Here is a 27726-nt window from a genome sequence, read left to right as displayed (position 1 = left end):
TAACAGACCTGTTCTCCAAACAGGTCCATTTTATCCCCTGCCCAAAAATCCCAACAGCTAAGGCATTAGCAAAAATGTTCCTGGTTCATATCTACCGCCTCCATGGAGCTTCCCAGAGGATTATTTCTGACAGGGGAGTTCAATTCACTTCAAGATTTTGGCAGGCTTTTTTGAACTTATTAGGCACCACCCAGGGCCTAAGCTCCTCCCATCACCCCCAGACAAATGGGGGGGGGTTGAACAGACTAATGGCATGCTAGAACAATATTTAAGATGTTTTATAAGGGGAGGGTGTGCCATGTGGATTCCATTGTTTGAGAGCCGGCGGAAAGATAACCCTGAAAAAGTTCCCTTATCACTTTCTCAGAGCAGCTGGTACAATAACATCTTCGCATCTGTGGATTGGCTGAATCCACATCAGACTGTTGGGAGGGGTTTCTAATTCCTTTATTCTAACTGCATGGCCTGAGGGCCCTCGAGAGCCTGCTTTCTCTTTCACCCTATCACCTCTATTCAATAAAAGGTTCCTTCTGAAATACCAAGTTTCAAGAGTGTTTTACTTTCTTGAATAAGGGGGAGAGGCCAGGCCTTACAGTCCTCCTTTATTAAGGCTCATCCTTCACTTTAAGCAGGAGGTTTAATAAATTAAGTAATAGAAATGTCACATGCATGCTCTCTGCATAATCTGGGCATTTGTTAGCAAGACCTGGAGGTCTTGGATCATGAAGAATCCACCAGCATTGAGTCCCTGATGACCAGAGCTCAGGTGACATGGGTGGGCCATGGCATCAGAATGGACGGCCTCGCCTATTGTTCTACAGTGCACTAGAATCCGGGAAGGTCAACCACACAAGGGCTACAAAGATGCTGTGCAAGAAACACTGTGCCCTGGGACATCCAGCCAAGGGAAGCAGAAGCTGCGGCTTTTGACCTAACCCGCAAGTGAGCTCTGGGCTACGAAGCCTCCACTGGCTTTGAAGACAGGCAATATGGAAACCTGACAGAAAAGCTGTAAACGGCATCGCAGAATAACACCCCCAGTTACAAGAAGAGTAGATCTCCGGTGTCCCTGCTGCGCTAGACTGTTTCCACTGCAGAGCAACGGTATCCCTGCTGCAGAGCAACCTCCGTGTCCACAGAAGATCTGCCGCAAAGCGTGTCTCCTTTGAACCTGAAGGACTGCTGTACAGCTTAGTAGCAGAATGCATGCACTCAAATAGTGTAATTTTTGTAATTGAGACATAGCTAGAAACAGACTGGATATTAAAAATTAGCATAACTGTTATTTCATCAACAAGGACATCTTAGACACAACTAGTTTGCCACATTTTGGAGATTCAGCCATTTCAAATACTAATTTGTGCAAGTGTGGGGTTGCTCATGAAAGTGGCACTGCGCTGGCAAAGGCTGAAGTCTTCTGCCCAGAAAGGCTTTTATTAATCTGTTTTTTAAGAGTTGAGAATTATTCCTCCTGCTTCGCAGTGAGAACAGGCTGTGTCCCTTCATTCATTCTTTGGCCCTCAAGTTGCTCTTCATGAATATCTGCTTCCAGGCATTGTGTCCTCAAGAGTGTGGGGCCAAATTCCAGTTCTGCTGGTTCGCAGCATCTTGGGGGCAGACTGCCTTAAGATCGCTTTCCAACCTGCTCCTCCTGTTGAAATAAAGAGGAGGTTAAGCCTATTTAATTCATTCAGCACTTGGAATAGTGGTTTGGACAGTTATCTCTCCTCCACTGTGGAAGAGATTAGCCTCAGAACTTAAGTTCTTTAGGCTTCTACACATTTTCACAGAGAGACAAGAGGAGCCAGTTCATGTTGTGGCCTGCCGGCGGCCAGCAGAGCTGGCAGCAGTCAGACAGTGAGGAGATTGGGGAGAAACATGGGCCAGTCCTGGGGGCTGGGGAAAGCTCGGACGAGGGCTATACATCAGAGGCAGAGAGGGAGATAGACAGCAGTGAGGCAGAGGAACAGCTGGAGCCCGTTCCCAGTGTGTGCATACGCAGAGCTGCCAAAAGACAAGAATAACTCAGAAAACAGGGTCGACTTGGAAGTAAAACCACACCTTAGAGATGATTGGCCCCTCCCATAGGAAACAAAAGAGGAGCAAACGGGGAGGGGGCTTTTGCAGGAAATAATTCGTTTGTTCGGTAGTTTCAACAGTGCAAAGTTCTGTTCGTAACTCTAAGAGACTCTGTGCCAAATTTTGCCTTACTCTGCGGTTGGAAACAAGTTACGTGGCAGTTTGCCAAACAAGATAAGGTGTGTTGAGAAATATTCCTTTGAAAAACTGTTTGGACAAACTTTGCTGATTGAGAATGAAAGTAATTCACAGTCGTGTAAATAAGAAGTGGACCAATTCCTGCTTCCTGCTTTTTAAGGGAGTCTAGGTCAGAACAGTTCACTTTTGCTCTGGCTAAACCACAGCCTGAGAAATGGGAGCTCAGAGTTCCCGTGCCGAATTCTCCCCATTGGTGGGCTCTGAGGGGAGTCAAAGCCTCCCTGTAGGGAAGGCGAAGCAAAGAGGGGTGCCCTGCGAGGTCATAGAGAGTCGCAATTCTCCTGTCTAACCCAGGGTTTTTCTTTCCCTGTCAGCCACGACGAGAAGAGACAACCTAAATATGGCTGCCATAAAGCTGGGGCAGCCAAGGAACACCTAAGACTGGTGCTGGAGCAGAGTGATTGGAGCTGGGTGAGAAGATCCCTTTTTTTGGTATTTAGCCCCTAAGCTTAAAGGAAAAAAAGAAGAAAAGAGAAAAGAGACTCTTAGAATTACCTTTTTTAAAGCGGCGAACAATCATAGAGAGAAAAATCCTAGACCCGAATGAAAGGAACTGAGGGGAGAAAAGCTAAAGATCTTTTAATCACAGAAAATTGGATTTTAAATTGGATAGCCATTGTTATGGAAAGGCATTATAAAATGCTGGAACTATTTACCTGAATCTACTTGAGTACTTAATTTTGTCTCTACAAATTGAATTATATTTGGATTAATTAATCTATCATGTTTGAAACAACGCTAAAACCTCTGTTGATGCTGCCATCTACTAGTGAATGGAATATACTACACCTCTACAAATCTAGGAAAATTCTGACAGAAGAAACGAGCAACATTCTTTTGAAGGATTGTGGTGAGACTAATTGTTCTATAATTAATCAGTTTACTATTGTGAGAATAAGAAAGACCCTTAAGTAAAGTAAAGTGACTTTTGTTGTGTGGAAACTGCCTGGACTACTTAAATGGAATTGATCAATAACCCTGAGATATAAAGAGCTATGACTATGGAACTCTGATGAGCAAAATTGGAACTGAATATATTGTTTGTGGCCCTGACTAAAAGCGGACTTATTAAACTAGATGCTCTTTCAGGGGGAAATAAAGTGAGATTTCAAGAGATATGGTGTGGATGTTTCAAAGCTTTAGGGATACCTTCATGGCTTAGGCCTGAGGTACTTGCAGGACCATCTCCAGCCGTTCTCCCATCGTCCTGTGCGCTCTCACAGAGTGGGCCTCCTCAGGGTACCGTCGGCCAAACAATGTCGGCTGACGGCCCCCAGGAGGAGATTGTTCTCTGTGGGAGCCCCGACCCTCTGGAATGGATTGCCCACCGAGCTTAGGACAGCCCCCGATCTTCTTTCCTTCCGTCGCGAGCTGAAGACATGGCTCTTCCGTCAACTTAACTGATCCGTTTGGGGGTACACTGTTATAATTTTAAATTGTTTTAATAGAGTTGCTGATTTTAATCTTTATTTCATTGTGATTTGTATTGGAAACTGTCATTTTGTAAGCCGCCTTGAGTCCCTAGGGAAAAAGGCAGCATATAAATCGCAATAATAAATAAATAAATAAATAAATAAATACCATGACAAAGAATCACAGAGTGATGAAAGACTTAAGTGGCAAATTAGAAAGTATGATGCAGTTGGCAATGACTGAAGATCAAAGAGTCCAGGAAAGGGAGGAGGCAGTGGAAAGAATGGAGGAAAAGATAGAATAGACAAATCACCAAATAAACCAGGAGGATGAGAAATTTTTTTGAGAGATAAAAAAATGGAATTGGATAACCTGGAAGATGTTTTTGAAAGGGAGATAGGGGTATGGGTGGATACCTTGGAGATTTGGCAGCTTAGAGATGGGAGAAATACTTAAATGGAATAATGAAGATACAGATGTTGACAGAGACAAAGATCCAAGAGAGGAGTATGGGAGGAAAGCCAAAAAACAAGAATTGAAGTATTAAAATGGACAAGAGATGACGGATAGAAAAGAATTATTTTTTCTTTCTTCTTTTTTCTAATATAATGATGGCCTGATTAAAAACTAGAAATAGAGGTAGAAATAAGAATACACACCTTTATATAAAGGACTATGCCTTAATTAAATATGTGTATTAACATTAGGATTAGTAAGTGACCTGATTAGAAATCAGAATATTATTATTATTATTATTATTTATTATTTATTGAATTTCTATACCGCCCTACTCCCGAAGGACTCAGGGCGGTGCACAGCCATGAAATAAAACACATAAATATACAAAATTTAAAATCGAATAAAATGGATTAAATAAATTTGGCTGAATTAATACCCATAATTTAAAAATACCCATATTTTAAAATCCATTAAAATTTAGAATTTACACTTAAAAGGGAGAAGATTTAGGCGAGGCCAGCTTGATGAAATAAAAGCGTCTTCAACTCGCGGCGGAAGGTGCGCAGATCCGGAATCCTCCGTATCTCTGGGGGGAGCTCATTCCAGATCGTCGGTGCCCCCACAGAGAAGGCTCTCCCCCTAGGGGCCGACAGCCGACATTGTTTGGCCGACGGCACCTGGAGGAGCCCCTCTCTGTGGGAGCGTACTGGTCGGTGGGAGGCTGATGATGGTAGTAGGCGGTCCCGTAAGTAACCAGGTCCCAAGCCATGGAGCGCTTTAAAGGTGGTAACCAGAACCTTGAAGCGCACCCGGAAGACCACCGGGAGCCAGTGCAGCTCGCGCAGGAGAGGTGTTACATGGGAGCTCCATGTTGCTCCCATAACCACCCGCGCGGCCGCACTCTGCGCCAGTTGGAGCCTCCGGGTGCACCTCAAGGGGAGCCCCATGTAGAGACCATTACAATAGTCCAGACGAGAGGTGACGAGGGCATGAGTGACTGTGCGTAACGAGTCCCGATCTAGAAAGGGACGCAACTGGCGAATCAGGCGAACCTGATGAAAAATCCTCCCGGTCACGGCCGTCAAGTGCTCTTCTAAAGACAGCTGTGAGTCCAGGAGGACGCCCAAGTTACGAGCCCTTTCCGTGGGGGCCAATGATTCGCCCCCAATAGCCAGCGATGGCACCAGCTGACTATATCGGGACATCGGAAACCACAGCCACTCGGTCTTGGATGGGTTGAGCCTGAGCCCGTTTCTCCCCATCCAGATCCGTACGGCCTCCAGGCACTGGGACATCACTTCAAGGGCATCGTTGGGGTGGTCCGGGGTGGAGATGTACAGCTGGGTGTCATCAGCGTACAGATGGTACTTCACCCCGAAACCACGGATGATCTCGCCCAGCGGCTTTACATAAATGTTGAACAGAAGGGGCGAGAGAACCGATCCCTGCGGCACCCCACATATAAGGGGCCTCGGGGTCGATCTCTGCCCCCCTGTCAACACAGACTGCGAATAGAATAGAGGTAGAAATAAGAATTAAGGGGAATATTAGCAGTTATAATTTCTATAAATTGAATATAAGTAATATTAGATGGAAAGATGAGAGGTTGAAAGATGGTATTACTATGTATGTTTAAGATCATTGACATTAGAATGGAACGTTGAAATATTGAATAACTACTTTAAAATAATTAAGTATATTAATATTAGGATTATATAAGTTTGATTAATGTAACAATTGACTGTTATTATTTGTATTAACATGAGCTATACCCAGAGACACACTGTTCATGTATTGATGTTGATATGCTTAAAAATAAGAATCCAATAAAAAATAAAAAAATAAAAATAAAAATGGAACTTTTCCACAACTGTGTATACTGTGAGTTGGTACACAGAATTTGCTTCTAAAGGCATAGTGACATATGCTAGTTGTACAGCTGCTTGAATATTTACTCTAGTGCCCCCTCCAACACTTTTGTTTCCCTCCCTCTAAAAGCCAGGCTACCTTGATAGTCTGTGCAAGTTCGGCCAGGGCTGCTTCATACTGCTGGAGGAGAGGCTGAATGGAGGTGCTCTTGACCAGCTGTGGCTGCAACTCTGGAAGGCCTGCATCCTTCAGCATCTTTAGGAACCTATACTCCTAGAGAAGGAAAGTGGGCTAACCTCATGACTTCTTCACACTGCAGTAATGGTGGCCTTCTCCAGCAACCAGCAGGTTCAGTAGAAGTGCATCTAGCCTCCTAAAGAGTTAGCCACTGGGTGCCCAGACCACAGGCCCTGCACTTTCGTGGGCCCTTTGCTCAACCGTTCTTGAATGTACCATTGAAACATGTCACTCTTAACTGGCTTGTGATATGTGCTCCACCCCCTGGCACCCAGGGGCGGCAGAACACGTTCTGAGGAGGGTTTCCAGAGGGCGGGACAAGGCCACCTACCTGTTGCTTGAGGAGCAGGCTAAAAGCCAGGCCTGCCTTCCCAGCACGAGCTGTTCTGCCCACCCTAAATGCAAAAGGCGTCTGGTGAGGAGATGAACAATCCCCCCCTCCGATCTTCCCCAAAATCAAAAAGGAAACTTGGTGCTTTCAGGGAGAGATCAGATTCCCTGACAGTATTTTCAGAATGCCTCGTCCCCACATTCCTCTGAGAAAAGTACCGGTGAATGTAGGTTCTGATGAACTGAGGGGCATCGTAGCTAATGACACATTTCACACCACCAAAATCAATTCCTCGAGCCGTGGCATCTGTGCTGATTAAACTGTTCCGGAAGAAACACAGGGCAATTAATTGCTTTCCACATGACACAAATAATTCGAGCATGACCAGACTCCAGTTGTGACAACCAGTTTGGTATATTGGTGAGGGCTAGAACCAGGAGATGGTCACGCCCAACTTGGGCACAAAGCCATCTGGGAGACCTGGGCCAGTCACTCTCTCTCACCCTTAGGAAGGAGGCAATGGCAAACCACCCCTGAAATCTTGCCAAGAAAACTGCAGACATTGGTCCAGGCAGTCACCAGGAATCGAGGCTGACTTGAAGGCACTCAAAAAAATAATAATGTGCTAGCCAAAGCACTAATGGATAAATCTGAGTGTTAGAAATTAGAATCAAAAATATGTAGCATTAAGAACAGACTATATTGCAAAGAGAAGTTGGCAAGATTTAGCTAGCAAAACTGGTGGTGAAGAATTGTTGAAGGCCTGAAGAGGAAGCCTCCAAAGAGAAGCACCTTCCCTGGTTAGTGCCACAGCCTCTAAATCCTGATGCAAAGAGGCCCTGGTGCAGATGGGATCAGCATTTCAGAGCAGATGATGCCAAAACTCCTCCAGGAGAGACTCACAGCTGGATCTTGCCTTGCTCAAACTCCTTCAGGGTCATCTTCCTTTTGCTCGAGCTCAGCTTTGAAGAAAACTCAGCTACCTTCACTCCACCAAAGGCCTGAATTAGCAGGAAGAGTCTGAGGACAAACAGAAGTGACAGTTGGGGGAGAGGGAACTGACTGGAAGATAATGATGCTTTTGTGCAAAGATGATCAGTACAGCTGACAAAGATCCTTGCTGGAAAACCCAGGGAGCTGTCACCAGTCAGGTCAGGCAATAGGAACCTGGGATCTAAGACCAGCTCTGCCATGCAATCTCACCTGTGCGAAGTTTCTTTGCTATTGGTGAAGCACAGCACTTGGGAGAATTTCAGCCTCACCAGGAAATGCAGGAGGAACAGCGGTTTCCAATTCAGGCTGCACGGGACATAATATTGCTAGAGAGAGAGAGGGAAAGGCAGCATTTGCCCTGGGAGTCCGGCTTGTTTGAAGCCGTCTCACTCAGGAGCAGAATATTCTGAAGAGTTTACCCAGGCCAGCCAGTAGCCACAAGGGATAAAAGTTCGGCAGTTCTGCTTTGTGTTTTTTATGGTAATAGGCTTCCAATGCCTATTTCCTTATTTAATTCTTTTATGAATTACCCATTTATTTACCAACTCTTGCAACAGCTGATCAGGTATCTAGTCCACCTTCAAAGCTGGAAAACAGAGGTGTCTGTTATCCAAAACCAGTCCCAGAGAAAGAGATGCTTCCAGTTCCTGTCCTATTAGATTCCTTTTGGTGGCATCCTACAGTAACTGTCTTGAGGGCAGTTATACTGACAGTGTATAATACTAAGCAAATCAACATATTTTCCTGGGCAAAGACTCCTCTTCCGAGGGCACAAAGGACATGAACAAGATCCAGAGAAGGGACACTTACTGAGAGTCCCTCGGGGAGAATGTACTTTTCGCTGACACGTGGCTGAGAGCCAAGCACATTGCTCCCTTTCTCAGACTGAGCTGGCGTGAAGAGGCAAGGCTGGTAGAGACCCAACCACTGCAGCTTCTCGGGGTTCTGCGTCAGAGTGGCTGAGAAGAGGAGCCTCTGCAGAGGGAGCCGGGGGCAGCAAGCCCTGAAAAGGAAAACAGGGAAGGGAGAGCCTTCCTCCTGAAAAGCCAGCCGCCCTCTTGGTTAATCCACCATCCTCCAGGTTGATTCTTTGAAGCTCAGTCCCCTCTCCTCTCAAGGGGGCCTCTGTGGCAGGATGAGACCCCTGTAACTCAGTGCAGACTCCCCGCAGAAATCTCTTACCTGGCTGCTGTGGAGGGATTTGGCTGCATCCTTTTGAACAGCCTGCCGGGACCAGAGCCCCCTTCAGCCCGGTGCACAGCCTCTACTACTTGCTGCAGCCAATCCTGATGCATGTTGTCAATCATGCGATCTGCTTCGTCAATGATCTGCACTCAGAAATAAGGGGGGGAAACCCATTAAGCCAGGTGACTCTGGTCTGGCAGGCTGGCAACCATGGTGGACATGTCTTGCCAAGAATTTAGGCTGGTTGCTCATTCTTGTGGGGAGGAAAGAAGTTCAGGATCTTTGGGGAAAAAGCTTGTGATGCATAAACTGTGATTCCAGCTATAGCTGCTCTGCCAACAAGCTCGCTGATCTAACCAGAACCTAGCCAGCCATGTCCTCCACTCCCAATTTACAGGCCCAATCAAAGGCAAATATCAGCATAAATATGTTGGGAGCTGCTGAACTCATGAATTTTATGGTAAAACATGAATATGCAGAAGTAAACTTGAAAACCCTTTTGCCTTGGGACACAGGAGGAATTCTGATGCTCTCACAATGGCTGCCCAAAGAGAGTTTTGATTCAAGCCCCACTTTTGGGGAGTTGCCCTCACCAGGAAACGAAGCTCTTGCAAGCTGAACTGGGGACTTTGCTGGAGATGGTCCACCAGGCGTCCTGGGGTGGCTACAACAATGTCTGCCAGACTACGAAATCCCATCAGCCTGCCCAAAAACAACAAGGCAGAAAAATTAGTAGCAGCACTCTTTGGAATGTTGCTTTGGGTCCCATCCAGATTTGATTCACCCTGGGGCTTGACTGTTTCCCCATCTCTTTCTAGGAACCAGAAAGCATCGAGCAAATGGGGAATTGACAGGACAATCAGCATGAGGTTACACAAAATATCACATAACAGGACAATCAAGGTCAAGCCACAACATACTCAAGGTCATGTCAGGATTAAGGATTCACAAATGCAGATATACAGCAGGCTTGGACTTAGCTACTGCTCCCAGGCAAACTTCTTTTCAGGGTCAGAAAAGCTGCAGTTGACCATCCTTAATTAGGATGGTAACAAATTTTGTATCTCTTGTTTCAAAGCTAACAGGCCAAGGCAGCAAGATTAAATTAATGCACAGGCCCAGGAGAACGTGGACTTACGTTGTCTCAACAAGGGACTCCTGTTCTTTCATGAAAGATTTCTGTCCGGTAAGCTGGACAACTTTCAGCCCAGTCCCATCAGTGTAAATGTTGAATATTTTAGCCACCTATCAAAAAAGTCAATGTTGAAAGAGAGATGAACAAAGAGAACATGAACATGTGAATATCAGGAAGGGAGGGAAGGAAAACAGTAAACAGAGTGGCATTTCCTCAACTCCCATCTTTCCAATGTATCCTTAGTTAGAGGGAGGCCCAACATTAGGAATACCCAAAGGCTCTGCAGAGAGGTCACCTGGCCCCGTCTCCCATTAGGTTCCCTAGCAGCCCAAAGAGTTGCTGTTATTCTGCACATTGTGCTTGAGGGCAGAAGGCTGTGTGTCTCAAAGTCATCTGGGAGCCCAGCTTACAACTCCCCTAGGGGTTGACAGTGAAGTGGCCAAAGCAGGGACTTCGCAATAGGAGACTCTGTAGTGGGATTCTCTCCACGGGAGGTTCCCCTGATCTTGCACAGCCTACTTTAAGAAGTAGAGGAAGACCAGCCAGGCTCTCTACGGACAACTTGATTGCGATTTTATTTTATTTTTTTGGCTAAAAATGAATATTTGTTGCATTTATTTTTTAAAGCATTATTTGTTTTTACTGCTCTCGTAGAAAATGTTTTAATGACATTGCCTAGCCTGGTAATGAAACATCTGGAAGAAGTCAACAAGCTCAGAGAGCACCAAAAACCTAACTGTTACAGCCTGAGCTCCTCATAGTCTCTTCTACTGGAGTATCAATAACAACAATGGCATCTCCCACTATGTTTGGGTCACCTGGCAGGTGGCTCTCAGGGCTCTAACAAAATACATAGCAAACATGACAAGCCACAAGTCTGTCTGCCAGTTTTATGGGGCTCTGCTGCAGATGCACTAACACAGTGTGAGCAGAAGGTTGTAGCAACTAATTCATTTTCTTGTGTTTGTCTCTTGGCCAGCTAGCCCACTCCAATATTCCTGTGTGTGGAGGGGAAAAATAGGGGCCACAAAAACCAACTCCCTTCAGATGATACCTGTTGAGCCAGCTCTTTGGTGGGCAAGACTGCCAGAGCCCGTACATGGCAGACAACGCGGTCCAACAGGGCCTGCCAACACAAAAACAGGAGATCAGAAACAGTCTTAGAGTTCCGTTACATCCTCCCAAATAAGTGCACAAAAAATACCTCCCTTGTACAAACAGAGAAACACATGCACATAAACATACGCACACACACACACTCTGTACAGAGAAACACACTCACACTGAAACACAGGCTGAGAGTTTCCAGAGCACTGACCACAATTATCTGTTGCTATTGTCCCTTCAGATGACCTACAACATTCCTTTCACTCTAGTTTTTCTATTTCATCTTTCAAAGGTACTTAACTCACTACAAAACTTTCAGTTTTATGGCAAGAAAATTAAATCTTTGCAACTGGACTAAATACTCAAATTCAGAAATCCTAGAAGTTGGGATCCAGTTCTCCCTGCTTCCACTGTTCACCTCTGGCATATCGTACAGACTTTGCAGCACTGGCTGTGGATCCTGGGTTGGGTGGGGACTTTGGTTCTGGATGATGCCCTGCACACCCCCAGACACAACCAGCAGTGCTTGATTCCAGCTGAAGCTCACCTGCACCACTGGAATGATGAAGGCCAATGTCTTGCCACTGCCAGTGGGGGCTGAAACACAGATGTCGCTTGGGGGATAGCCACCCCTGCCAGCTAAAGCCCCATTGGGCCCACAATCCAAGATGGCTGGAATCACCTCAGCCTGAACTAAAGAGGAGAGTGGGAAATATTAGTGGGTTACCACCCAATAGAACGCTTGAGAAGAGCTTCACACAAAACAGAAAATGGTAAAATGTCTCAAATGTCCATTGATATGAAGAAAACCTTTAGGGACTTCCGGTTTGTCTGCTACCGATGAAAGACGGTCCCTCTTCTTGGACCGCCAGCCCCGCCGCCTGTAGAGCCGCTTCGACTCAAAGAAGCAGCTTGAAAACTCCCAAATCTGCAGGATTGGAGGAGGAGAGTGGGCAAGGAGCAGGTTGAGCCCCTGTGAGCCCCCAGAAAATCGCTACTGGGGAGGAAACAGGCGCGGCTCCCTTTCAACTTGCTGAGACTCCGGACGGCGTGGGACGACTCTGCCTTGCGCAGAGCAAGTCGGCTGCAGCAACCTCTCAAATTAAATGAAATTAACTTCAATAATTAGTGGAAACAACAACCTGAACCTTCAAACCTAGAAACTGCAAGTATTATGCTTTTGTGACTTTTTGATTCAAGTAAAAGTGCGAGGGAGTGAAAGAGGCTTGAAAATGGCGCCCGGCTTCAGCGTTAACAAGCTGAGAGTGAGAGTGGATTTATAATGTTATTCCAACTAGCTACAAAGTTGCGCTGTTTGTAACAAGGAGGAAAAAGAGAAGAGGAAAAATTCTTTTAAAATAAGCCTGAGCTTGCTTCAGTTTAATTCTATCCCCAACTTGATTAAACCTGGGGGATTTTTTTAGAGGACTTTGTGGTGGTGGAAAAGGAAAAAGGATCTCCTTTTTCAGAAAAGCTAGTCTACGTGGCAGAATGGCTTCTACGAAACAGGAAGGAAAGGCAGCGGGGGGGGGGATCCCCCCACGTAAACCTGAGCAGCAGCTTCCTCCCAGTCAGCAGAGTCAGAAAAAAGATTTTGATGTTGAAAGTTTAAAAGATTTTATTACTCAGGCTCTGGATGATAAATTTCAAAAATCACAACAGGAAATTAAGCAGGAAATTAATGAAATTAAAAAGGTGGTGCAAGAGAAATATGACAAGGTGACTAATAAATTAATGAATGTGGTGTCTGGCCTGTCAGAAGTTATTATTAGAACAGATTCCAAGTTGGAAGAATTTAAATCAGAAATGAATGTTAAAATGAAGGATACTGATTACAAAATTTCTGATGTTGATGATAAAATGCAGAGAGTTGAAAACGAAATTACGATGATGCAGTTCAGGTCCATGGAGTTTGCCATAAGGCTTAGAGGTATTAAAGAGAATGATCGACAAGACCTGAGACAGATTTGTGCTGATGCTCTGGCTGTGCTGTTAAAAATTAATCCTGAAGAGATTTTTTACAAAATAGACAAAATTTACAAAGTGAATTCATGGTTGGCCAGACAAAGACAACTGCCTAGAGATGTGGTGATATATTTTACAGACAGAAGAATGAGAAATGATATTCTGCAAAAGTCTTTTCTCTCTGCTGTGCAAGTGGAGGGAGCTCAGATCGGAGTCTATAAAGAATTACCACCCAAGATGTTAAAAGACAGAAAAGATTTTGGTTTTTTAGTGAATAAATTAAAAAAACAACAAATTCCATTCCGGTGGGATGCCCCAACTGGTATAATTTTGAGGTATAATGGAGAAAGACATCGATTAAACACTGTTGAGAAGGCGGAACACTTCTATTCTACTGTTCTTAAAGAGAGATCACCATCCCCACCTACATCCACTGTGTTGGAGATAAAGGAGAGTGACAAAGAGAAGCAACTTCAGCAAGAGATGGAAGAGCAGCTTAAGCAGGTGGAACCCGAGGTAGTGGAAATGCAGGGTGCTACAGAAGGTTTTCTGGAGGAGCCCCTGTCAGAATCTTCTCCAATTTTGACTACAAGAGATGTGGCTTTGGACCTAGTCCGGATGGCTGAAGCTAAAGACCAGCGTGTAACCCGAGCAATTTCCAAGCAACTTAAAGAAAAACAACGATAGGAAAGACTCAAGCTACAACAATACAAGAAGGGAGTTAAGAGTACTACACAAGAAAGTGAAGCCATGGGGGGAGCAAAGCCAAAGACTTCGGAAGATATTCGGCAATTCTGCTCGTCGCTTCAAAAAAGTCTACATGACGATTAAGTTTCTATCCTGGAATGTGAATGGATTGAATTCATCACAGAAAAGGAAGAAATTATTTACATATTTGAGACAATTTAATAATGACATAATTTGTTTACAAGAAACTCATGTCAGAACACAAGATCAAAAATACTTGATAAACTCAAAACTAGGAACACATTTTATAGCTTCAAATTTGGAAAAAAAGAATGGTGTGGTTATTTATATAAATAAAAGACTGTCAGCTAAAATTCTAGAAGCAGATGAAGGCGGCAGGTTTATAGCAATTGAACTGCACACAGTAAATGGCCAAATTCTAGTGATTGGAATTTACACTCCTAATCAACAACAGGATCACTTCTACAAAACTTTGCACACCAAAATACTGCAATGGGATTATAGATCTATTTTAATCATGGGAGATTGGAATGGAGTAATTGATTCCAAAGTAGATTAAAAGAGTTTGGTGAAATCAAGGATCAGACTACCACAGACTTTTTTTGACATGAAAGAAGATCTGGAATTAAAAGATATTTGGAGGATACATAACCCAAAAGAATTGGACTTTACTTTTTTCTCTGATAGACATAGATCTTTTTCTAGGATTGACTTTATTTTATTATCAGATGATCTACTTGTTAAGACAAAAAGAACAAAGATTTTTCCAAGAACTCTAACCGACCATAGCCCAGTATGGATAGAAATTGAGATTGGAAAGATTGAGAGAAGATCATGGAGATTAAATGAAAATTTGTTTAGATATGAAAAAAATTTAACAGAATTTAAAAAGCAATTGAATTTTTTGAAATGAATTTGAATAAGGGTACCCCAATTGAAATAGTGTGGGATGCGAGTAAAGCGTATATGAGAGGGGTACTCATTCATATGAATTCTAAACACAAACTGAATCGACAAAAGAAAAGATCTGAAATGGAAGCAGAAATAAAGAATAAAGAACAGTTACTTATTAAAAATCCAACAGATGAAAGAATACGTGGTGCTATAAAACTTCTGAAAGATCAATTTCAAATGCTTATGGCGGAACAAACTGCAACAAATTTACAATATGCGAAGCACAATACATTTTGTAACGCTAATAAACCGGGCAGATGGTTGGCTTACACTTTAAGGAAGAAGCAGAGTATGCGGACTATTGATAGCATCGATATTGGAGGGAAAGAAATCTTTCAACAAAAACTAATTAAAGAAGTCTTCGTAGATTATTACACTAAACTATATGCTAAAGATGATATGTAGAATGGACTTATAGAAAAATATTTAGAAAATAAAAGAGTCACAAAAATTACCAACCAACAAAAGGAAAGAATGAATTATCCTATAACAGTTGAGGAGATTATTGCAGCAATTAAACAACTGAAAACAGCTAAAGCTCCTGGAACGGATGGCTTAACTGCGGTGTATTATAAAACTTTGCAAGCAGAAATGGTTGAGCATCTTAGAGACTTATTTTGTAATATACAACAAGGGGGTAAAATACCCCCGTCATGGAAAACAGCTTACATTTCTTTGATACCAAAAGAGCAAGCAGGTCCTAAAAAACCTGAGAATTATAGACCAATATCTCTTCTGAATAATGATTATAAAATATATGCAAAAGTATTAGCCAACAGGTTGATGCCAGTTATTCAAGAGGTGATTCATGATGATCAAGCGGGATTTATAAAGGGCAGATACATGAAGGACAATGTAAGGCAAGTTATAGATTTATTGGAATATCTTGAGAAGAATAAACAGATCCCTGCAGTGCTGGTTTTCTTGAATGCGGAGAAGGCCTTTGATAGAGTGGACTGGAATTTTCTATTAAAGACTTTAAATAAAATGAACTTTGGGGATCAATTTATACAGGCGGTTTCAGCAATTTATCAAGAGCAAAAGGCACAGATTATTATTAATGGAAGTTTGACAACAGACTTTAATATTGAAAAAGGAACAAGACAAGGTTATCCCCATTGTTATTTATTTTAACACTAGAAGTCTTGTTGAATACAATACGGGACTCGAATATCTTGAAAGGTATAGTGATAAGGCAAGAGGATTACAGAATAAGGGCATTTGCAGATGATCTGGTTGTTACCCTAACACAGCCGATGGAATCAATAATCCAGATGAAAGACATTATAAAAGATTATGGTACAGTATCAGGATTTAGATTGAACCAGAAAAAAACTAAGATGATAGTTAAAAATATGACACAAGATCGAAAACACGAACTTAAAAGCAAGGCAGGTTTTGAGATAGTACCAAAGGTCAAATATCTAGGAGTTCAGGTTGCACAATCAAATATGAAACTGTTTCAAAATAATTATGAGGTGTTGTGGCGAAATATACAGAAAGATATGGAGACTTGGAAAAAACTGCAGCTGTCTTTACTTGGAAGAATAGCAGCAGTTAAGATGAACATTTTACCAAGATTTCTTTTTTTGTTTCAAATGATTCCGGTGCTTAAAAGTGATAAACACTTGAAAGAATGGCAAACTGGATTGAATAAGTTTGTCTGGAACGAGAAAAAACTGAGAGTGAAATTGAAAATTATGCAAGATGTTCCAGAAAGGGGAGGTCTTAAACTTCCAAACCTACAATTATATTATGAAGCAGCAGCTCTGACTCAAGCAAGTGATTGGTTTGGAAGGAAAAAGACTGGAATATTGAATATAGAAAGTTTTGATCTTGAATTTGGTTGGCATGCTTACTTATTCTATGAAGACAAAGTGGATAAAGTATTTAAAAGCCATACACTTAGAGATTCCTTGATGAGAGTTTGGAAGAAGCACCGATCCAAATGGGATTATAAAATACCGCTATGGCTGGATCTTGGTCATACAATGTGGAATATAAATATAATGTCACTCAGGGGGTTGTTATATAAAGTTCTTTTTACAGATGCGGGCAGATGGCAACTGAAGACATTAGAGACACTGTTGGACAAAGGGATTAATCTAACTTGGTTACAGTATAACCAACTTCAACTGAGATGGAAAGAGGACCAAAAAATTGGTATTATGTTGCATGAGGAAGAATTGGTTAGACATATAAAAGAGAAAGGTCCAATGCATATTAAAAGGCTTTATAATGTTTTGTTAGAAAGGGATTCGGAAACTGAACTGGTTAAAGATTGCATGATTAAGTGGGCACAAAATTTTGCAGAACCAGTGATGTTGGAAACATGGGAAAAAAATTGGGTTCAGAATGTTAAATTCACACAGTCGCAGAATCTGAGGGAAAATTTTTATAAAATGTTTTATAGATGGCATTTAGACCCTAAGAAATTGTCATGCATGTACCCTAATGTTCAACCAAAGTGTTGGAGATGTGACTGCTTAGATGCTACATATTATCATATCTGGTGGACTTGTAAGAAAGTGAAGGCTTTTTGGATAAAAATTTGGTGGGTTATGCAGAATGTTTTAAAAAAAAAAATTCAGTCTTCTCCACAATTGTTCTTATTGGGTATAGTTAAGGGTTTTACATTGGGTGAAACAAAGTTGATATTGTATATGATAACAGCAGCAAGATTACTGATAGGTCATTATTGGAAAAATGAAGCTGTGCCCACCATTGAGGAACTTTGAAGATGGCCAGTTTTGCAGAGATGGCGAAGATTTCAGCATATCTAAAAGATCACTCACAAGAGACTTATGAATGGGAGTGGAAAAAGTGGATAGACTATGTGCAGAATAAATATCAAACTAGGAAGTATCAGCTTTTAACTGAAAATGTTATATAAAGATAGAAAGATTTGATTTTTGTGAAGATGAAAAATTATATTGGGGATGGAGGGGTTCAAGTTTTATAAAAAGGGGATTTTGATTGGATTATATTCTGTGGAAGTCCGGGGGGGGAGGGGTGGATTAGGGGGGGATGGGGAGGGTTGGGGGGGTTAGGGAGGGTTAGGGTGGTTGGGGAGGTTAGGGAGGGTTGGGGGGGGGGGAAATGGGGAGAAAATGTAATTGTAAAACTTTTGCAATAAAAAAAAAAAAAGAAAACCTTTAAATATTTTAGGCGTTTGCCACAGGTAATAACAAAACTCAAACAAACACCTGGTTGAAGGGTCCTTGGTTGTTTCCTTGCAGACGTTTCATTGCGAAACTAGGTAACATCATCACTGTTATGGTTGCACGTGGACCTCCCCAGTTCCACCCTGAGCTATAAATGTTCTCTTTTCCGATATCCGGTGGCTTTGAGCAGCACTTAGCCCCCTCTGCTCAAGTATTCCAGCAGGCCATGAATCCTTGCCTCCCTCCTCTTGTGGGTCAATCCCCTCCTGTGCTTCCAGATGAGGCAAACAAACCACTAATGTAGCAATGAAAAGAGGGAAGAGATGCCATGACAAAAGACGAGTAAACTTGGGATTTCTTCCTCCTTGTATAGTGCAACATAGTAATCCCGGGCAATTTCGAGCTTATCCTCTTCTTTATTCAATATACATCCCTCTGTATCTTCCAATTGGTAAATGATCTCTTTCTCAGTCTCCTTTTTTAATTTATAAGACAGCCATCTGCCCGGTTTGTTGGCGTTTTCAAAGTAATATTGTTTTGATCATTTTATCTTGTAGGCCAATTCTTCCTGATCCAGAATATTCAATTTGTGTCTTAATATCACCCAGCTTTCTTTTGCCACCTTATCTCCTGGGTTTTGCTGCAGGTTCTTTTCTGCTTCTCCCAGTCTCTCTAGAGCAGTGGTTCTCAACCTTCCTAATGCCGCGACCCTTTAATACAGTTCCTCATGTTGTGGTGACCCCCAACCAGGGGTGGGTTCTAAATTTTTTTACTACCGGTTCTGTGGGCGTGGCTTATTTTGTGGGCATGACTTGGAGGTCATGTGACTGGGTGGGTGTGGCTAGCTGGTCATGTGATGGAGTGGCCATGGCTGTGTGTATAGGGACTACTCAGAGGGCTGAAAAAAGTCATTTCTGACAGGTCCTCACACTTTTGACTGGTCCTCACACTTATGACCATCCTCACATTTATGCCCGTGCAGCTTTCTTAACAACCATGTCACTCATTTCACAACTGTTTCTCTTCACCATGGTGACAAGACAGGGCAAAAACGTAAAATGTGAGGACAGTCGTAAGTTCGAGGACTGGTCAAAAGTGCGAGGACCAGTCAAAAATAACTTTTTCAGCCCTCTGAGTAGTCCATGTGCACAAAAGGACTACCCAGAGGGCTGAAAAAAGTGATTTCTGACAGGTCCTCGCACTTTTGACTGGTCCTCACACTTATGACTGGTCATCATTTATGCCCATTGTAGCATTCTTAACAACCATGTTACTCATTTCACAACTGCTTCTCTTCACCAAGGTGACAAGATAGGGCAAAAACATAAAATGTGAGGACAGTCGTAAGTTCGAGGATTGGTCAAAAGTGCGAGGACCAGTCAGAAATAACTTTTTCAGCCCTCTGAGTAGTCCATATGCATAAAAGGATACAGCAATAGAGAGGGATGAAGGAAGGGAAGGGAAATTAAGAGTAGGAGTGAGGGTAAGAGAGGGAGGAAGAGAGGAGGAGAAGGGGAAAGGAAGAGGAAGTAGGGAGGAGAAGAAGAGGGGGAGGAAGCCAACTCCAAACAAATATAAAGATATTAAGATAAAGAATGAATTGTTAAACTTTAAGGAATAAAAGAGAATAAATATGAATAAATAACAATAATTAGAAACACACATACAAACATACAATGTATTTTCTTTTGTAGGAAGTTATCACCTTTCCTTGAAGAGTGATATATTTTAGGAAATATGAAAAAGGCAGAATATTATATTTCCCTGGGATAAGCATGTTTTGAAGCAGCTCCCATCTTCCTGCCCCCACCCTTTGTCAATGGGCCATTAAGGCCTGGGCCAGTCTATTCTACATAACAAAGATCTACCTCCTTCAGGCAGAGCCATAGTAGGAATTGCCCAAGATCCAATAAAGATAGGATTAGCTCTCTACCCATCTAGCAACAGAAACTCACCACATATGACCTGGGAAGCACATGTGACCATCAGCCAGCAAGGCTAGCTAAGATCCCCACTCCCTGGGAGTCTGACAACCAATCAGGATACTCTTTCGTGGCCCCAAGAAATGCAGAGCCAGAGAGAGCATAAAAAGAGGATTTACTGTATCTGCCCTTTTCTGTTCAGGTACTCAAGCCATGTGATCCTGTCCATCATTAAACCATCTTTCCAAGCAGTCTCCATGTTTCCAGTGTCTTTTTCCCCACTTAGAGCAGAATCTAGAAGGAGATTTCTTCCAACACTTTGAACAGAGTATTTGGCCGGTTCACAAATTTAAACAGTGTTTAGTCATTTCAATTAAATTTACAATTTCTATATTTCCTTTTTGCCATATTTATTGCTCATCTATTTTTGTAAAAAACCAATATTACCCTTCATCCTCATCTCTAATCTTAATCAAATTCAATTTTTCCCTTCTATTCTATATTATACCCCTTCCCATTGTCATCTATTTTTATATCCATCCTCACATTGGTTAATTATGTAATATTACAGTTGTTTAATATAAATTCAACATTTTAATATAAATCAATTAGTTATATAACTACCTTTTTTGTATATTAATCAATATGAACATGAATATTCCAATTATTTCCATGTAATCCAATTTCTTACAAATCAATTAATTATATTTACCAATAATAATAAACCAAATAATTTCCCCCATATATTCCTCCAAACCACAACTTAACCATTTCTGCTTTCAACACAATATACAATTAATAGTATCTCAATTATTACAATTCCCTAGTTAAATAGAGCTTTTTTTCTTTTTGTGTTTTAAAATCTTGAACTCTCCTCTTTTTCCCTAAATTTCCCATTGTTTGCACCTACCTTTTTTGGTGAGGAAAAAGAAAAGAAATCTGCCTGCCTAATTTTCCAACTTGCAGGAACAGCAAAGCCAACAGCCTCTTTACTTTCAGTTTTGTTTTTCAGCATAGCTAGGGGAAAAACAATCTGCTCGAGCAAGCAGCAGAGCCCTGAGCAAAACAGCTGAGAGCAAATCAGCTGAGAGTTGGGAGCCGATCTAATCAAGGGCTAATTAGCCTATGCTGAAGCTCCACGGCCAATAAAATTACAAAAAAACACCGAACCATTTGTTAAATTGCTGGCTCCCCCGCCCCTCGCCCACCACTATTTATTGGCAATAAATAGTGGTGCGGAGGGGCGGGGCAAGCCAGCAATTTAACAAACGGTTCGGCTGCACCACTGGCTATAGGGCGGCCCTTTGAAGCCCCGCGGCAAGAATTTAAACAGTTTTTTTTTTTCCTCTAGCCATCAGCTGGGACTCAGGAAGCAGCAATAGATTGGGAGTGGGCGGGGTAAGCGAACAGCCGGCGATCCAACAGAGCAGAGAGTGAGGGTGAGTGAAGGCGTGGGGGGGCGGGGCGAGAGAGGGCTTTGGCGACCTCTGTGAAATGGCCGTTCGACCGCCAAAGGGGTCGTGGCCCCCAGGTTGAGAACCGCTGCTCTAGAGATTCCTTCTTCAAAGAATAGTTTTAGTTCTCCCTTAACTTTTCCAATGTATTCCTTACCCCTCAAAAATTGTGTGTTTAACCTCCATCTCTTATGTTTTTCCTGTGTAAATTTTTCCATCTTATTTCTAAAGGGTTATGGTCTGCCCATATATTTGGTGTTATTTCTGCGGATTCAAATTCATTCCCAAACTCCTACTGACCCACATCATGTCAATTCTCAACCACAATTTTTGGAGATTCGAATAGAAAGTATATTGTTTCTTGCTCGGATGAAAAGTCCGCCAAATATCTACTGGGTTTAATTCATCCGCTAGGTCGAAGAAAGTTCTTGGTAATTTATCCTTTTTTCTTTTTGTCTTTACTACTCTTATGGTCTTTATCCGAATCTACTATCCCATTGAAGTCGCCAATTATACAAATGTTGCTAAACTCCATTTTACTTATTTTCCCTCCTAATTTTTTATAGTATTCCCCCAGGTTTTTGTTTGGGGCATAGATGGCTACCAATAGTATTGGAAGGTTCCCTCTCTCGATCTCAATCGCTAATGTTCTCCCCTTGGTGTCGGTGTGTTTTAATTCCGCTACAATCCTTTTTTGACATATAATGCTATACCCCTCTTTTTTTTCCCCTGCTAGGGAGGTAAAGGTTTCCCCAAATTTATTATACTCTAAACATTTCCCGTCTTCTTTTTTTATATGGACCTCCTGAAGGCATATTATTAACTTCCAGCCCTCCATTTCTAATTCTTTAGTACTGCCTTAGTTTTTATTTGCACGTGTGGTTCTTTGCGGTCCCAAGAAAAAAAATTGAACAATAGCTGGCAGAGGAAGAACTCCCATTGATAGGAGAGGAAGAGAGGGAAATGCTGAATAGGGAAATCACAATAGCGGAATTAAAAATGGCAATATCTAAACTTAAAAATAATAAATCACCAGGCCCAGATGGATTCCCAGGAGACTTGTATAAAAATTTGAATTTGAAGGATATACTTTTACCGAAACTATTGGAAATTTGTAATGAGGCCTTGATAGGATCCAACATTCCAGATTCGTGGAGGGAGGCATATATCACGTTATTGCAAAAAGAAGGTACCGATCCAAAACAGATAAAAAATTATAGGCCAATTTCCCTTTTAAATACAGATTACAAAATTTTTATGAGTGTAATGGCAGAAAGAATAAAGAAAATACTAAATAATTTGATACATACTGACCAAAATGGATTTCTCCCCGGAAGACAGATAAGGAATAATATAAGAGTAGTGATTGATATTCTAGAATATTATGAAGCCCATTCGGATAAGCAAATGGCTGTTTTCTTAGACGCTCAGAAAGCGTTTGACAATTTGAATTGGGAATTCATGGTCCAACAAATTAAAATGATGAAATTTGGAGTAAATTTTGAGAAAATGATAACAACAATTTATGACAAACAAAGAGCAAACATTTTATTAAATGGAGATATGACAAAAACTTTTCAAATCAGAAAGGGGGTAAGACAAGGATGCCCGCTGTCACCACTATTGTTTATATTGGCCTTAGAAACCCTATTAAGAAGAATTAGGAATAATAATGAAATAAAAGGGTTGAAAATTAGGAAAGAAGTATACAAAATCCAGGCATTTGCTGACGATGTAACCTTGATCATTAGGATGAAGGAACCATTAGAAACGGGACAAAAAATTTTGGAGAAATTGGGAAGGTATGGAGAAGTGTCTGGATTTAAATTAAATAAAACTAAAACTAAAATGTTGATCAAAAACATGTCGGAAGAGCAAAAGAAAGCACTAGAAGAATCCCTGGGTTTGCAAATAGTTAAGAAAACAAAATATTTGGGAGTATGAATAACGGCAAGATGTTCGGCTCTAAAGGAAGACAATTACGTGCCCCTGATTAAAAGCATCAAACAAGATTTGGAAAGATGGGGAAAATTACAATTATCACTTCTAGGCAGGATAGCCTCAATAAAGATGAGCATCCTGCCTAAGCTGCTGTATTTGTTCCAAACTATGACAGTTAACCTAGACAAAAAATTTTTCTTAGAATTGAATAGCATTATCAGGAAATTTATCTGGGGAGGGAAAAAACCTAGGATCTCAATCCGAACACTGTAGGATAAAAGGAATAGGGGTGGATTTGGATTCCCAGCATGGGAAGAGTACCATAAAGCAGCCAATTTGGTGTGACCAAGGGCTAGCTTGGAAAACAAAAGAATTTTGGCTTTGGAAGGGCACGATCTGCAGAAGGGTTGGCATGTCTACTTATGGGATAAAGGCAAAAGGACAAGGACATATTTTCACAGGCATAAAATAAGAGACACATTAATGCAGACCTGGAGGGAAATCAGGCAAAAGCAGTACACGAAAGTCCCGAAATGGCTCTCCACAATGGAGGCCATAATATATCCTAATGTCTTAGAAATTGGAAAAATTTCTAAGGTACAGGGTACATTTTATTTTATTTTTTTATTTTTTATTGAAATTATTAAAAAATACAGAAAAAAAGTATAACAATATGGATAGAACTGCAGAGAGTAATATAATACATATAGAGTTTTAAAGTATCAATTTTCGCCTAGAGAAAACCTCCATTAAACCAACTCATCAAAAGAAAGGTTTATCCAGAAGAAAAAAGGACATTTTAGATAGCGGTGGGAATCTCAAAACGAATGAGGCGTTAAAGGTACAAGGCATCCATATTGACTGGTGGCTGTATGTATAAATTAAGTCCCGATATCAAAAAGACAAGGAGGAATTTGGTATAGAAATAGGAGCCAATGGATTTGATAAGATTTGGATGGGAACGGAAAATAAACTATTAGCCAAATTATATAATTATTTGCTCGAATATGATAGGGTAGAGGAGGTAGTCAAAGAGCAAATGATTGCATGGGCAAAAAATATCGGACACAGTATAAACCTAGACAAATGGGAAACAATTTGGAATAGTAATCTTAAATTGACAATGGTGGTAGCGTATAAAGAAAACCAATACAAAATGCTATATGGGTGGCATTTAGCCCCTACTAGAATAACAAAAATTTACCCTAACACGAGCCCAAATTGTTGGAAATGTAGTCATCATCATGGTACCTTCTACCATATGTGGTGGACATGTCCCGAAGCGATGAAATTTTGGAAAATGATTCAAAGATGGACCCAAGAAATAACAGAGGAAAATATTGATTTGGCACCCGAAACCTTTCTCCTGGGAATACTGAAAAGGGCATATGAGAAAAAAAAAGAGGTACCTAATTATGCATATCATTACAGCTGCCAGAATAGTATATGCACAGTATTGGAAAGAGAAAGGACTGCCACCGGAAGAACATGTAATTAGAAAAATATTAGAATGCGCAGAGTTGAATAAATTAACATATGTGATAAATGAAAAAGAGAACTCGGAATATTACACAGTGTGGGAAATGTGGTATAAGTGGATGGAAGATAAAAGTAAAAGGTAAATAAGGGAGGGTGTAAATATTAATAACAATCAAGTAATCAGGGAACACCATGTATATAATTTGTATATATTTATGAACACCGCTAAACCAAAAACTATTAAATTGTATTATCATGTAATTCAATAAAAATTTTTAAAAAAGATGAGTAAACTTCCCTGGTATGCATCTGAATGAGGCTTCTTTGAAAGCCGAGCTCCATCCTTTCTTGTGATTGTTCTCAATGGAAGGGGCAAGGGAAGTCTGGGGCAGGGAATTGGCTTCTCCTCAACCTCCAAGGAGGTTGAGGGCAAGCTCTACTCTTAAGTAAGATTACAATAAAGAAACGAGAAGGAAGGACAGATGGATTGGCAGAAGGCAACTAGGGATCCTTGGTGCTCTCTGAGATTGGTTTTTTTCTTGCAGATGTTTCATTACTCATAGGTAACATCATCAGTGTTAGTAAGGAGTGGGGTTTGCTCTCAGTTGATGTTCTAGTGCAGGGATCCCCGTGGCGAAGAGGCCACGGTCGCCACCAGGCCGCATGACTGGCTGGTCAGTGCGTGTACAAGTATACACGGACAAAGCCTCCACTTGTTGCTTGCATCACCATGAGTGCCACATGGGTGCTACCATTGCCACGAGGGTGCTGTCATCACAAGTGTCGTTGGGCATTACCATTACTGTGAGCCCTGTGTGGGCACTACAGTTGCCACCCCATTTGTATTGTGTGCTCGCAGCCCTATTCACACACATGCAAAAGTCCCTGCCCCTCCCTCTCCCCCCTCCAGACCGCCAACCCAGACAGGTTGGGGAACTGTTCTAGTGACTTGCTCTGTCAGTACTGTTGAGAGTGGTCTTGAAGGTTCTTTGGTTGGGCTGTTTACTGTGAGCTTGTTTTGACAACAGCCGCTGTGTGACAGGTGTGTTCGCACAAAGAGGGCTCCTTCTTCCTCATTCACAGGCAAACTGATTCATGAATCTGGATAGAAGGTTGAGGAACAAAGAGATACCAAAGAGGCATCTGTCCATATCTCAAAGATTTGTTGCACATAACATTTTATTTCTTGAATTCTATAACAAGCATGAGAAAAGTGCCCTGCATAATATCACTCTCAAATTAAATATTAAAAGAAGGCTATATTGGCCTTAAAACTGCCTTTTTACGACAGTGTAATCCCTTAATTTGGGGCAGAGTTGGGGTGATAGGATGGAGCTGAGCGTTTTCTAGCCGGATGCCCTTCCTGATGCCACGTGGTGTTCACAGCAGCTATTTTTCTTTGTGCCCTAAGAGAGAAATACCTGCCACTAATTAGGATTGAACCCTCAACTTTCGGAATGGGAGGTGAGCGTCTTAACCTCTAGGCCACCACCCTGCTCATTACAGTGGCCTCAAATAACACTCATAAAAAATATGCTTGAAACAAAAAATATTAGTTAAGCAAAACTATTATTCCTCAAGGTTGTCTGGTAACTGCAACATTTAACATACAAAAAGTGAAAATAGCATTTTATTACTACATCACTTCCAATATGAAAACTTGGTGAATGAACTTCAGAAATATGTAGCCAACTCTCCTCTTTATTCTGATACCTGGAAAGAGAGATGCTATTCCATTGGCTTGCAGCTTCTTCCTCAGCTTAGGGTGAATGACTGGAACATCCTGGAGAGGGACAAGGTTCTCCCTGATCTGCCTCTGGAACTGCTGTGGCTGACTGAACCACCGTGGCACAAAAGGTTGCACCTGAAAGTTAAATGCAGAGCCCTCAACTTGAGAGTCCAACAGCCCAACCTAGGCAGGAATCCCTAGAAGACGGGAATTGCTCAGCCTCCGCTCTGGACTGACCCACTGAAGGAAACCCCCCCTGCCCCCATAGCTCCTGCCAAGGTTTCTGTTCTTCTCTAACACTCAAATAATCTGCTTTAAACCAGGGACAAGGGGGCAACAGTTCTGCAAATTAAAAAGTGAGTTTTCATTAAATAGGAGTGGAAGGAGCTGCCAGGAACCATGGTGAGAAGAAGAGTTCCTCACTGAAATGGCTAGGTGTAAGTTGGGAGGGGGGGTCTTCTTCTTCTGAGGGAGCTGGTGTTTTGGACTGGCTCTGACTTTCAGAGTTTTAGACTGAAGCAGCTTTTGGGCTTTTTAACTGACTGTACCCCATCTTCCTTTTGGACCATGGCCATAGTAAAGATTTGATTTGACATTGGTCTCACATCATGTTACCTTGTGCAGATTCCTTTGATCACAAGGACCAAGGACAATCAGGCTAGAAGCTGTTCTTGGATTCGGTGTCAGCATCATCTGATCTTCTCTTGCTTGGCTCTCTTTGTCTCCAAAACCTTCCATATATTCTTCTGCTGGGGTAGCTCTACTTTCCGGATGATTCTCCAACATACTTTCAACTGTTAAAAGGAACAGACATAACACAAATAACTTGGTTTTCAAGAAACATTTTATGGAAGAAAGTGGCTTATCTTAAGGTGTGTGTTTTCAGGCAGAAAGGGGCTCTAGATACATATTTTCTAAAAGTATTAGTTTGTTTATGCAATTCATAGAGGCACCCATCTCACATATTTGATTCTGGGCAGCTTGCAGAATGAAAGAACACAAAGACAAATAACCAAAATATAACAAGGAAAGCAATTAAAGCCATTAAAAAAACAATTGGTGGCAACCACACCCAAACTCACTAGCAGTATGACCATTTTGCAGCTCTGCACTACCCCTACCAGATGGCAATGCTCAGGTTTTCCAGAAAGCCGGTAAGGTCAGAGTCAGTCTGACCGCAGGGGGAACGATGTTCCAGTGGATAGGTGCCAAAGCAGAAAAGGCTTTCCTCCTGGGCCCCATCAGATGACATTCCTTCACGAACAGGTCCTGCAATGTACCCTTTCTGCTGGACCTGAAAGTGGACTGTCAAGTACCCTTTTCAAAAAGTACCAAACCAAAAAGCTAAAGGAAGAACGGCACAGGTAGTCTTACTTTGTGTTGACTTGGGTTCTTGCAGTCTGT

General features: G+C 41.8%; 1 protein-coding gene across 1 annotated transcript in view; it reads right to left on the bottom strand.

Moving 5' to 3' along the window:
• Positions 1-1263: 1263 nt before the first annotated feature.
• The window catches only part of DDX51 (DEAD-box helicase 51), a 29049-nt gene continuing 2586 nt past the window's right edge, over positions 1264-27726 (bottom strand). Inside the window, exons 3-16 of the mRNA XM_070951083.1 lie at positions 26938-27116; positions 26307-26457; positions 11554-11699; positions 10954-11025; positions 9903-10009; positions 9358-9466; positions 8762-8907; positions 8390-8582; positions 7790-7905; positions 7490-7606; positions 6805-6906; positions 6587-6650; positions 6157-6291; positions 1264-1651 (exon numbers count right to left, since the gene is read on the bottom strand). Of these exons, the coding sequence (XP_070807184.1) occupies positions 1625-1651; positions 6157-6291; positions 6587-6650; positions 6805-6906; positions 7490-7606; positions 7790-7905; positions 8390-8582; positions 8762-8907; positions 9358-9466; positions 9903-10009; positions 10954-11025; positions 11554-11699; positions 26307-26457; positions 26938-27116 (1664 nt within the window). The 3' untranslated portion in view covers positions 1264-1624. The remainder of the gene's footprint in view (positions 1652-6156; positions 6292-6586; positions 6651-6804; positions 6907-7489; positions 7607-7789; positions 7906-8389; positions 8583-8761; positions 8908-9357; positions 9467-9902; positions 10010-10953; positions 11026-11553; positions 11700-26306; positions 26458-26937; positions 27117-27726) is intronic.

This window comes from Pituophis catenifer, unplaced genomic scaffold (assembly GCF_029215685.1).
Source record: "Pituophis catenifer annectens isolate HBS135680 unplaced genomic scaffold, rPitCat1.0.hap2 SCAF_10, whole genome shotgun sequence".
Taxonomy (NCBI): Eukaryota; Metazoa; Chordata; class Lepidosauria; order Squamata; family Colubridae; genus Pituophis; species Pituophis catenifer.
This window is presented reverse-complemented; position numbering and strand designations above follow the sequence as displayed.